Below are 12,341 nucleotides of genomic sequence, written 5' to 3'. Positions count from 1 at the left end.
TAAAATTGGGTACATGTACTATGTCACATTTTATGACATCACAATGTTATGATGCTCATGCTGAAGGTCAGTGTTAGTTTATTGCTCTGCTTTTAAGTCAGTATGACCTTTTATCACTTACCACATGCTGTGTTCAGACCAATGGAAATGACTGTAAATATAGATTTAATGATAACATGTATTATCTCGTTGCTGACCTATCGTGCTGTACAAGATACTGTTGCTATCATGTAATGTTACATTTATGTAATCATGTTTTATCTCATTTCTGTCATGTTATATATCATTGCTATCATGTCATATCATATCATTACTATTATATCATGTTATATTTCATTGCTATCATATCATGTTATATTTCATTGCTATCATATCATGTTATATTTTCATTGCTATCATATTATGTTATATCTCATTACTGTCATATCATGTTATATCTCATTACTATCATATCATGTTATATCTCATTGCTGTCATATCATGTTTTATCTCATTACTATCATATCATGTTATATCTCATTACTGTCATATCATGTTATATCTCATTACTATCATATCATGTTTTATCTCATTGCTATCATATCATGTTCATTTCATAGCAAGTGAAGAAGGTGAGACAAAGAAAAGTTCTCTAGTTCATTTAGATAATCTTTGTTACTTTTTGTCACAGCATTTGAATATGGACTTCTTCAGGATGTTCACTTGAATTAACAGACTGAAAATTAAATACAATTTCTCATTGGTTTTTGTAATATAAATTCTCAAGAAATTTTGAAATCCTGTTTTGAGCTTTTGGTTGCAATTTCATGCAGTGAAATCATATTTATAATATAAAGAAAGAGATTAATAGCTTAATTTAATCTTATTGAAATTCTTAAGAGACCTTATAATAACCTCCCCCTCCCCCCCCCCCCCCCCCCCCCCCCCCCCCCACCAAAAACAAAAAAAAAAAAACTTAGCATTGACTTCAGTCTGTAATTTTTAAAAGTAAAGTATTAAATGATCCCAGCTTTGAGATAAAAAGAACAATTCAGGCTTTTTTGGTTTGTCTGTTATTTATAAATTTTGATGCTCCCACGAGGGTCATAAATGCAGACAGTATGAAAATTCAAGTGAACATGTTTATGATTTCCAGTCAGTCTGTCTGTACACTTGCATGATTACTGTGATGTTTCAGAAACTCTTTATTGTTTGAAATTATGACATAAACAATCTATCTTTTATCAAATAATCATTATTGATTCCACAGACTGCTTTGTGTGCATGGCCATATTCAGTCTTTTATGAGCCGCACCATGAGAAAACCAACATAGTGCATTTGTGACCAGCATGGATCCAGACCAGCCTGCGCATCCACGCAGTCTGGTCAGGATCCATGCTGTTCACTTTCAAAGCCTATTGCAATTAGAGAAACCATTAGCGAACAATATGGATCCTGACGTAACTGCGTGGATATGCAGGCTGGTCTGGATCCATGCTGGTGGCAAATACACTATGTTGGTTTTCTCATGGTGCGGCTTATGTTTTTTTATGCCCACAGAAGGGAGTGATATAGTCCACTTTAAGTCAATTTGTTAGTCCGTCCTAAAGACTTTGTTTCTCAGTAATTATATTTAAACGATATAATGATTCTAATGAACCTTTACACAAATGTTTGGCATGATGAGAAGTGTCCGGCCCATGATTCAGGTCTGTACCTCCAAGGTCAAGGTCACAAGAAAGGACCCAATGCTATACCTCTAACACACAGGCAAGGCCTTTCAACTTCAGGGCCAGTTATCCCAAAAATGTCTGGAAATTTATTATAAAAAAGACAGAAGTAGATGAACGTATTGTCATTGGTCAGAGTTGAGTCTCTGGCATAATATCAGTTTTTAGCTCACCTGTCACAAAGTGACAAGGTGAGCTTTTGTGATCGCGCAGCGTCCGTCGTCCGTCCGTCCGTCCGTGCGTAAACTTTTGCTTGTGACCACTCTAGAGGACACATTTTTCATGGGATCTTTATGAAAATTGGTCAGAATGTTCACCTTGATGATATCTAGGTCAAGTTCGAAACTGGGTCACATGCGGTCAAAAACTAGGTCAGTAGGTCTAAAAATAGAAAAACCTTGTGACCTCTCTAGAGGCCACATTTTTCATAAGATCTTCATGAAAGTTGGTCTGAATGTTCACTTTGGTAATATCTAGGTCAGGTTCGAAACTGGGTCACTAGCCGTCAAAAACTAGGTCAGTAGGTCAAATAAAAAAAAATCCTTGTGACCTCTCTGGAGGTCATATTTTTCATGGGATCTGCATGATAATTGGTCAGAATGTTCATCTTGATGATATCTAGGTCAAGATCGAAACTGGGTCACGTCAAATCCAAAACTAGGTCAGTAGGTCAAATAATAGAAAAACCTTGTGACCTCTGTAGACGCCGTATTTTTCATTGGATCTGCATGAAAATTGATCAGAATGTTCATCTTGATGATATCTAGGCCAAGTTTGAAACCGGGTCAACTGTGGTCAAAAACTAGGTCAGTAGGTCAAATAATAGAAAATCCTTGTGACCTCTCTAGAAGTCATATTTTTCATGGGATCTGCATGAAAATTGGTCAGAATGTTCATCTTGATGATATTTAGGTCAAGTTTGAAACTGGGTCACGTCCGATCCAAAACTAGGTCAGTAGGTCAAATAATAGAAAAACCTTGTGACCACTCTAGAGGCCATAGTTTTCATGGGATCTGCATGAAAGTTGGTCTGATTGTTCATCTTGATAATATCTAGGTCAAGTTCGAAACTGGGTCAACTGCATTCCAAAACTAGGTCAGTAGATCTAAAAATAGAAAATTCTTGTGACCTCCCTGGAGGTCATATTTTTCAAGGGATCTGTATGAAAATTGGTCAGAATGTTCATCTTAATGATATGTAGGTCAAGTTTGAAACTGGGTCACGTGCGGTCAAAAACTAGGTCAGTAAGTCAAATAATAGAAAAACCTTGTGACCTCTGTAGAGGCCATATTTTTCATGGGATTTGCATGAAAATTGGTCAGAATGTTCATCTTGATAATATCTAGGCCAAGTTGTAAACTGGGTCGCATGAGGTCAAAAACTAGGTCAGTAGGTCAGATAATGGAAAAACCTTGTGACCACTCTAGAGGCCATAGTTTTCATGGGATCTGCATGAAAGTTGGTCTGAATGTTCATCTTGATGATATCTAGGTCAAGTTTGAAACCGGGTCAACTGCGGTCAAAAACTAGGTCACTAGGTCTCAACATAGAAAGACCTTTTGACCTCTCTAGAGGCCATATTTTTCAATGGATCTTCATGAAAATTCGTCAGAATTTTTATCTTGATGATATCTAGGTCAAGTTCAGAAGTAGGTCACATGAGCTCAAAAACTAGGTCACTATGTCAAATAATAGAGAAAAAAAAAACGATGTCATACTCAGATCATGTGGGGGCAGGTGAGCGATTGAGGACCATCATGGTCCTCTTGTTTAATAAATCAGACCCCTCTTATGGTATATACAAAAGAAACAGAATTTAATAGTTTTCTGATGTAAGTAAGTAGTAAGAAAGTAATGACCTTATTTAAAGAGGCTACGCATTAGGTGTCCCCATCTAGCATGTGGGCCTCTGTGTATCATCTATATACACTTGTAACATTTAAAAGCTGGTAGTGTCAGATACTTGCGCAAAGGAGAAGTCTAGAAGAACAGTTCAAATTTTTTTTTTATCTTACAGATATATTTCATAATGGACTCTGAGAAAACAGTATTTTAATCAACTTAGAATATGATAAATCCTTGGACAGAGAACATTTTTTTTCGACAGATCTACTTGCAAATGTTAGTAAATACCTAAGGTGTGTTCACATTTTTGTTCAATATACTCTGGATACTCTGGTATTCATACATCAGCACTCAGAAGAAAATGTATAAAAAAAACAACATCTAAATATAGAATTTTCCGAATGTTAAATTATCTAGTACACTGTATGAATACATCTTGCTGGTCAGTGAATTATTAACAAGAAGATAATTAGTTCCAGCTGGGCCTTTTACAGTCTTCGTTATAAAAAGTTATGGAAGAATCTATTTTGGGGAACAAAAATTATGTTTAAATGAACAAGTGCCAGTTCTAATTATGCTTTGCAGCATAATAGATATTTACAGTGCAACTGACGCCTCTGTGGCCGAGTGGTTAAGGTTGCTGACTTCGAATCACTTGCCCCTCACCGATGTAGGTTCCAGCCTCACTCAAGGCATTTAATTCTTCATGTGAGGAAGCCATCCATCTGGCTTATGGAAGGTCTGTGGTTCTACCCATGGAGGTTCCCCGCCCATGATGAAATAATGCATGGAGGGGCACCTGGGGTCTTCCTCCTAGCACCAATAAATTTTTTATTGCTATTTCTGTGTAGCATCACAGTTGAGAATTCGTAAAAATAATTTCTCTAAAATCTGTAATTCCTGTTGATAGAACGCGAACATGTAAAATCATTCATTTCCATAATAAACAACAGATTAACAGAATAAAATCTGCAAGTTTTCTGAACAAATGCCATGTTGATTACATTTTTGAAAGCCTTTCAGTGATTCTGATTAATCAAGCTTTTGGAAATGATAAATATCCTAGTTACACTGATCAGATAGGGTTGTTTCTGTCACTCAGATTCAATTAAAGAGATAAAACACAAGGATGTTGCAAATTAAAAGTTGCTGATTCTCATCTTGATTACGTTGGTCAGGATTTTAATAGATGTATAAGGAGTTAATGCCCTTGCCATTCTCAGAATAAGGCCAGACATATAGAATTTGAAGTTCAAAATACAGGACTTGTCGCTCATATGCACTGCTTCCTAAAGGTCTCTTGCATATTTAAACTTAGGATGCCACAAATATGGGGCATTATATTGCTTTAATAGCTTGTCGCAAAGTTTTAAGACAAATCAGGTGCAAACTGAAGGAGGTTGGGAGATAGGGACAGGGGTGCACCTAGTGCAAGCCCCACTAATATATTATCTGACAAGAATATATTTCTGATAGCCTACAATACTTCAACTGGATGACAGTCAGAATTAAAACATTTGGAACAAAGTGCTGTTTTTGGAAAATATACAATTTTTTTTAAGATGACATAGTCAAATATTTATATATCACATTGAACCACTTCAGGTATACTCACCAAAGAAAATTCAAGTGGGCACATCGCTAGACACCCATAGGACTTGCATGCTAGAAAACTCCCTCCCCATCTCCCCAATGAAAATTTTAGATCCTCTACTACGAATGACATAGTGGGATTCTTAAACTGTGTTATACATGTTGCACTATGTCTAACACTGCACATTATAATTATCTACATTTTAGTTTGTTCTATGTTTAATGTTCTTATGTTATCACCTCATGTATTCCACTAATTTCAGCATGGATGCATGGTCGACATAGTATGTATTTTACTATTTGTGTAAAAACTGACTTACATGTACAAGGCCACAACAGAAAGATATATTTGCCATTTCATTTTCCTTGAACTTCATAAACACTGAAAAAAATTGACTTTTTCCATTATTCTTTTTATTTATAAAATTAATTTAGTTCTGTGAACAAGCAAATTCTGTGTTCATACAGACAAACCAGTGCTAAAGACAGCTTGTGAATAGAGGCGGTCTGACTGCAAAGACCACAAGGATCGTTTCTGATTGAAACATTTTCATTGTCTTTTTACATGTGAATAAACACTTGCAAATACAGGCTACATTTTGCAGTTATGTTATATTCACCAAGTGTTGGGACACCCTTTATATTGGGACATCCGCAATATTTGTAAAAATAATTATTTTTCCATACCGAACATTTTGGACAGAAAATTTCTTAGATATTTTTATGTTCCTAAAGTTTGGGACGGTATGTAAAACAATAATTTTCCCATAAAAAAAAAGTCGATTAAAATTGGGGGAAAAGGTATTTGTAGACCCTTATATACAGGTTTGACTGTACACAGTAATAAAATTTAATATATAGCACCAAGATGATGCCATGTCACAGAAGGTTTCTTCAGTAGGACTGGTGTTTAAAACATCCTTTTGTTGTGGCCTGACCTCAGATTTGATTTTGGCATTTCCTTTATGGTGAAACAGGGCCATGTAAATGGTATACTGTTGAAAATGTGGAATTCTACATTCTTGGTGGATAATCTTAGCCAGTACATTCCTTTAATATCCCAGTTAAAGATAAAATGAGCCATGCCATGAGAAAACCAACATAGTGGCTTTGCGACCAGCATGGATCCAGACCAGCCTGCGCATCCGCGCAGTCTGGTCAGGATCCATGCTGTTCGCTAACAGTTTCTCTAATTCCAATAGGCTTTGAAAGCGAACAGCATGGATCCTGACCAGACTGCACGGATGCGCAGGCTGGTCTGGATCCGTGCTGGTCGCAAACCCACTATGTTGGTTTTCTCATGGCGCGGCTCAAATATGTATTGACAATTCTTTTCACTTTGATAAGGATTCAGCGTAATTGAGAGATAATTCTTAATGCAAAAAGGACTATTTTGAGATAAAAATGTAATAACAGCATTTCATGTATAAAAATTGAACTAAACTATAGAAAATCTTCTCTTTTTCACTTAGTTTCTTACAAAAAACTTTTACTTTAGAAAGTCTAAGTTTGGAAAAGTCTGGTGATAGTTTGTGTCAAGATTTCTCATGTGATGTGACTTTTGTGGCGGTGTAGGCTATTTCGATATCGAATGTCTTGTCATAACATGCTCATTAAAGCGAATCACTCAGGTAGAAAATACAAATAAAAAATCTGCTTAATTTTTTTTTTTTGCTGTCCTAGGAAAAATTAAGAAATACCCTCAAATTAACACTTCTTGTATATTATGGCTTTAATATTGAGTGCTGCTTATGTAACTAACCAGATATGTGAATATTACATATTGCTTTTACTTCACAGCTGTCTTGTATCTTATTAAACCTTTTCCTAACTTAACCAACTATGAATTGTATCAGATTAATTAATACGTTGCAAATGAATTTAATGTTAGACGTAAAGACATAAAATTTCTTTTAGTAGCTTGATATTTAAGACCAAACTGTAGCTTTCATAATGTTAGACATAAAGACATAAAGTTTCTTTTAGTAGCTTGTGATTTAAGACCAAACTATAGCTTTCATAAAAGTATTTTTTGGCTTTTGGGAGTGCAATGTAATTTGCAGTTATGTTCAATTTTTAGATGTAAAATTATTAAAGGTGAAGGTCATATTGCTTTGGTTTGTGGCTTCCCCATCACTTTTTTTGGGAAAAGAAATATCACCTATATGAGAAGCAAGCTTGTTATAAATATGATAATATTGCTTGTGTATGCTAACACAATAATCTTACACAGACATATCTTTTAAATATTTTAAGACAAAGAGCAATCTTCAGTTTTCATCTGTTTGGTTTTACCTAAACTATTATTTTTGTACTTTTTGTTACGCAGATGAAAATGACAGATGAGGAGAAGTTGAAATTGTATGAGGACTTGGTGCGCGCACGGCGTAGCCTGTCCGAGACAAGGCTTCTCCACAGGCCGGTCCAGGACAGAGACTCAAGTTTCTTCAAAAATACGCTGAGAAGGTATGATAATATTGACCCTGATCTAATAACTTTTTAACCATGTTATAAATACGTTTAAACCATGTGGTAATAAAAATGATGGCAGTGTTCTTGTAAACTCTTAACTAAAATAATTTTTTTTCACATAAAAAAATGGAAGACATTTTGACGCAGAGTCAGATCTATAACAAAGTTCAAATTTCAAAATTTTAAAGTAGACACGTGCATAAAGAGTGATACAAGTCACTAATGTATTGATGATGTCTGCCAAAATCATATATTTTAGAAACATGCCTGCTTTCTGACAAGGAATTCCTTATAATTGCTGAGTTTTATTTGATATTTAGCCCTGAAATTATTTTAGATAGCGGCAGTGTCTGGAGATTCCATTATTAGATTTCAAATTTTGTCACTTTTGCATAAAACTTTCCGTTGACATTTGAAGTGCGAGTCATTCGGGCAGTAAATTTGAAATTCCAAGCAAGTTTACCCTGATGAATAATTTATAGTTTCAGAGTAGCTGTTTATATATTATTCAGTAGCTAGCTACTGATTAAGAATATATTGTTTTCAAGCATGCATCTGTTTTAAAGATTGGATCAGTCCAGTACCGTATAGCGAGTTAATTCTGCGGGTTTTTATTTCTGCTAAATCTGCGGATCGAGGCTGTCACGCAGAAATAAAATCCGCACATTTAAACTATCAGCAGAATTTTTTGACACAGAAATAAACTTTGATATTTCGCTTAATATAATGACCCCTTATCTTTATCTCATGAGTTTTTCGTCAGCTGTCAAGTTATTCACACCGTATCGATTGTGGTTGATTGCTTTTGTTATTGTATCAGTCTGTTGTCCACTAATGAATGGTTACCATTTTGGGCATGTAATCTTTACAAGTGTATATCACAAAACACTAGGTTTATAAAAAGTTAAACAAACTAATTAATGCGTATTGTAACTGAATGGACTGGGAATGGACTATGTACAGTTCATTTTCGTAAACATCGTGTTTGTCAACATTAAAGATTACGTTTTGTAACCTTAACTCAGGGCTCCATATTTTAGTGTGTTTTGTATAAGAAAAACGTGAGCTCAAGCTAAAACAAGACATGATAAAAAATTAGAAAGGTCATTTTGTAAGTAGAGAAAGTTTGAAAGTTTGGGTTGAAAACGTGTAAACACAGATGGCCTAGTAATCGAACTGTATATAAAAAAAAAATAATAGAAAACAATAATGAAAACGTTATCGGAAAAGTCGGTTATGTCTTTATTGGTAATTCAGGGTTTACTGCATGGTAAATCTTAGTCAATAGGATTAAAAAGTAGTACAACTATTTTGTCACGGATAATGGTTTCACTACCCGATTCCCCTTTTCTCAGTAATAACATAAACGTTACAAATACCATGCCCGATTAGTACTAGATTTTGCATTTGTATATATTTGTAAATAAAATGTAAATTTTTCTACCAGCAGTATTACATTTTATAAAAATGCCTTTCAAAATGAATTACCAGTGCTAGACCTACAGTATTTATTTTTAACTATGATTTTTGATCATGCACGGTAATGAAAAGAAATCAGATTTAAACATAAATCAGCTACGCAGACTTCACTGTCCTAGATTCCGACCTAGATAATGCCACCAATAATAATGCATTTGAGTCGTTAATTATGACGTACATAGTCAATGCGGTACTTATTTCCCATGCACAGAATTTACTTACGGTTTATGCAAACCACAAAAATTAATTCCTGCTTTTCTCGAAGGTCGCAGAAAAAAACCCACAGAAATAAACTAGGCCCATTTTAGGACAAAACCGCAGAATTTTTTGCCCGCAGAATTAACCCGCTATATGGTACTGTAAAACATATCATGTTTGTGGAAGTTTTAGTTTCGTTATATCGCTGCTTTCTTAAGACATTTATAGCCAGTATAATTGTGTGTTTATTCCATTTGGGAGCCACCCAGCTGACCTGCACCTGGTCCATGGTTCTACCCACGTGCCAGGGCATACCTGAAATAATAGAAAGAGGGGCACCTCGGGTGTTCCTCCACCATGAAAGCTGAAATGGCGCTATATGACATATAATAAGTGTGTGGATGTGATGTTTATCAAATCTGTCTACAGGGATATAAATTAGCAGGGGCCCAGTAGCCAATGATCCCTAGATTTTGGGCTGGGCCCCTAAATTTTTGGAGAAAATGCCCATATACCAAATGTTTAACATTTATTTTTGACAGTCTGGGCCCCTAAATAAAAACAGCTATATAGTTAATATCCCCGGTCTATATATCAACATTCTTTATTATGTCTCCCTCTGGGGAGACATATTGATTTACTCCTGTCTGTGTGTGTGTGTGTGTCTGTCTGTCTGTCAGTCTGTCCCAAATCTTGTCTGCACTCTTAAGTCGAACATTTCTCATCCGATCTTCATCGAACTTGAACAAAATGTGTTTGCCAGTAAGTCCTCAGCCAAGTTCGATAACTAGCCAAATCGGCCCAGGTACTTTTGAATTATGGCCCTTGAATTACTGATCGGAACCATTCATCCAAACCACCCAAACCACTTTGAATCACTAAATGATTAGGCAGTTGTGGGAGACATGCGCTTTTCTCAAAAGCAGCTCTAGCTTCAATTGTTTTAATTTTAATTATGCCCCCAAAGGGAGGCATATTAGTTTTCAACTGTCTGTCCGTTCGTTCGTTAATTAGTTTGTTAGTCAGAACGTTAACTTTTTGCATGAAGGCACTTTACTCGCGAACCACTGCACCCAGGACCTTCAAACTTCACGTGCTGATAGTACTTACTGAGTATACCACCCCTACTGACTTTGGGGTCACCAGGTCAAAGGTCAAGGTCACAGGGGCCAATGTTAACTTTTTGCATGAAGGCACTTTACATGCGAACCACTTCACCCAGGACCTTCAAACTTCACCTGCAGATAGTACTTATTGAATACACCACACCTACTGACTTTGGGGTCACCAGATCAAAGGTCAAGGTGCTGTGGGGGCATTTGTCACCATTAGTGACAGCTCTTGTTTCATTATGAAATAAAGGAATATAAATTTGAATTGGCTATACAAAACTTCGGACATAGGATCAACTCCCATTATTTTACAGTAAAACAACTTTACTTCTGTAGAATTTTCAGACAATATAATATAATCATCATAAATAATGATTCAAGCATTTCTTGAACATAGTACATGAATTGTCAGTCAGCAAAACATATGCTTTATTATTTTCTAGCTTAATATTTAAAGTGTGTACACACTCTCTTAAAAAATTGGGTTTGCTGATATCTTTCTTGGTTTAATAAGCACCTAATCATTCCTTAAGCAACCCTTAATAATAACCTTGTTTATAATGATTTCTCTGTCTTTAAGAGAGAATATATTCCAATTTTTATACGCCCGTCTCTGAAAGAGCGGGGCATATTATGTGAACACCCATGGCGGGCAGATGGATGGTCGGCATCCAAAAGCATGTCCACTCCAGTCTAACAGTTTTCACACGATCTTCACCAAACTTGGTACAATGTTTGTGGGCATAATATCTCGGCCAGGCTCAGTAACCAGCAAAATTGCCCCAGGCACTCTTGGGTTATGGCCCTTGAATTACTCGAAATCTGCAAATTTAGCCTTGTCCACCCTCTAAGTCAAACAGTTTTAATGTTTTAATCCGATTTTCACCAAACTTGGTGACAATATTTGTGGACATAATATCTCGGCCAAGTTCGATAACCAGCCAAATCGCCCCAGGCACTCTTAGATTATGGCCCTTGAATTACTTGAAAAACTGCATATTTAGCCTTGTCCGCTCTGTAAGTCAAACAGTTTTCATCTGATCTTCCACAAACTTGCAGATAATGTCTGTGGGCAAAATATCTCGGCCAGGTTAGATAATCAGCCAAATCGCCCCAGGCACTTGGATTATGGCCTTGAATTATTCGAAATCAGCGACTTTAGCCTTGTCCGCTCTCTAAGTCAAACAGTTTTCATCTGATCTTCACCAAACTTGCTGACAATGTTTGTGGGCATAATATCTCGACCAATTTTGATAACCAGCGAAATCGCTCCAGGCACTTTCGGATTATGGCCCTTGAATTAGGCCAAGTTCGATGACAGGCGTATTTTGTGACAGTCTGCCACTCTTGTTTGAATCATGATAAATTTGATGTATTTTAGGATAACAAAATCCAAAATGGAGAGGTTACGAAGCTGTTATGCTGGTGGAAACATTGGCATGTTTGACGTTAGTTACTGGTCATACAGTAAGGTGGCACTCAAACAGTCTCTGACAGCCATGCAGGAACCAGCTGCGGAGGAGCTCGCGCTCAAAGTATTCAACTCAATACTAATTTATTCTGGAGTTATAGAATCAGGTTGGTACTTAATTAAATTTTGATGTTACTCAAAATATGCTCATATATATCCTAAGCCTTTTAGCCCTCTACTTTAGCCGTCAATTTTACTTTTCATGAAGTTATATACACCTGTTGCTTTTCCATTTCCTGCAAAATCTATTGACCACAAAGGTGGATAGAGGCCTCCATGGACGAGTGGTTAAGGTCACTGACTTGGAATCACTTGCCCCTCACTGATGTTGGTTCGAGCCCCTCTCAGGCGTTGAATTCTTCATGTGAGGAAGCCATCCAGCTGGCTTACGGAAGGCTGGTGGTGGATAATTTTGGAGGTCATAATACTTGACTGGTTACGATGGTCTACATTCACAACC

General features: G+C 36.3%; 1 protein-coding gene across 5 annotated transcripts in view; it reads left to right on the top strand.

The window, feature by feature from the left end:
* The window catches only part of LOC123540295 (myosin-VIIa-like), a 203,365-nt gene that overhangs the window by 179,545 nt on the left and 11,479 nt on the right, over positions 1–12,341 (top strand). For 3 of the 5 annotated variants that reach the window (XM_045325202.2, XM_045325189.2, XM_045325219.2), the window contains 3 exons: positions 5,413–5,433; positions 7,479–7,615; positions 11,792–11,988. In XM_045325202.2, the coding sequence (XP_045181137.2) occupies positions 5,413–5,433; positions 7,479–7,615; positions 11,792–11,988 (355 nt within the window). Of the gene's footprint in view, positions 1–599; positions 612–5,412; positions 5,434–7,478; positions 7,616–11,791; positions 11,989–12,341 lie in introns of all 5 variants that reach the window. The other 2 variants (XM_045325193.2, XM_045325211.2) reach the window with 2 other exon arrangements.

Source organism: Mercenaria mercenaria, chromosome 1 (genome assembly GCF_021730395.1).
Source record: "Mercenaria mercenaria strain notata chromosome 1, MADL_Memer_1, whole genome shotgun sequence".
Taxonomy (NCBI): Eukaryota; Metazoa; Mollusca; class Bivalvia; order Venerida; family Veneridae; genus Mercenaria; species Mercenaria mercenaria.
The sequence above is the reverse complement of the archived record's forward strand: the minus strand, read 5'-3'. Positions and strand labels throughout refer to the sequence as shown.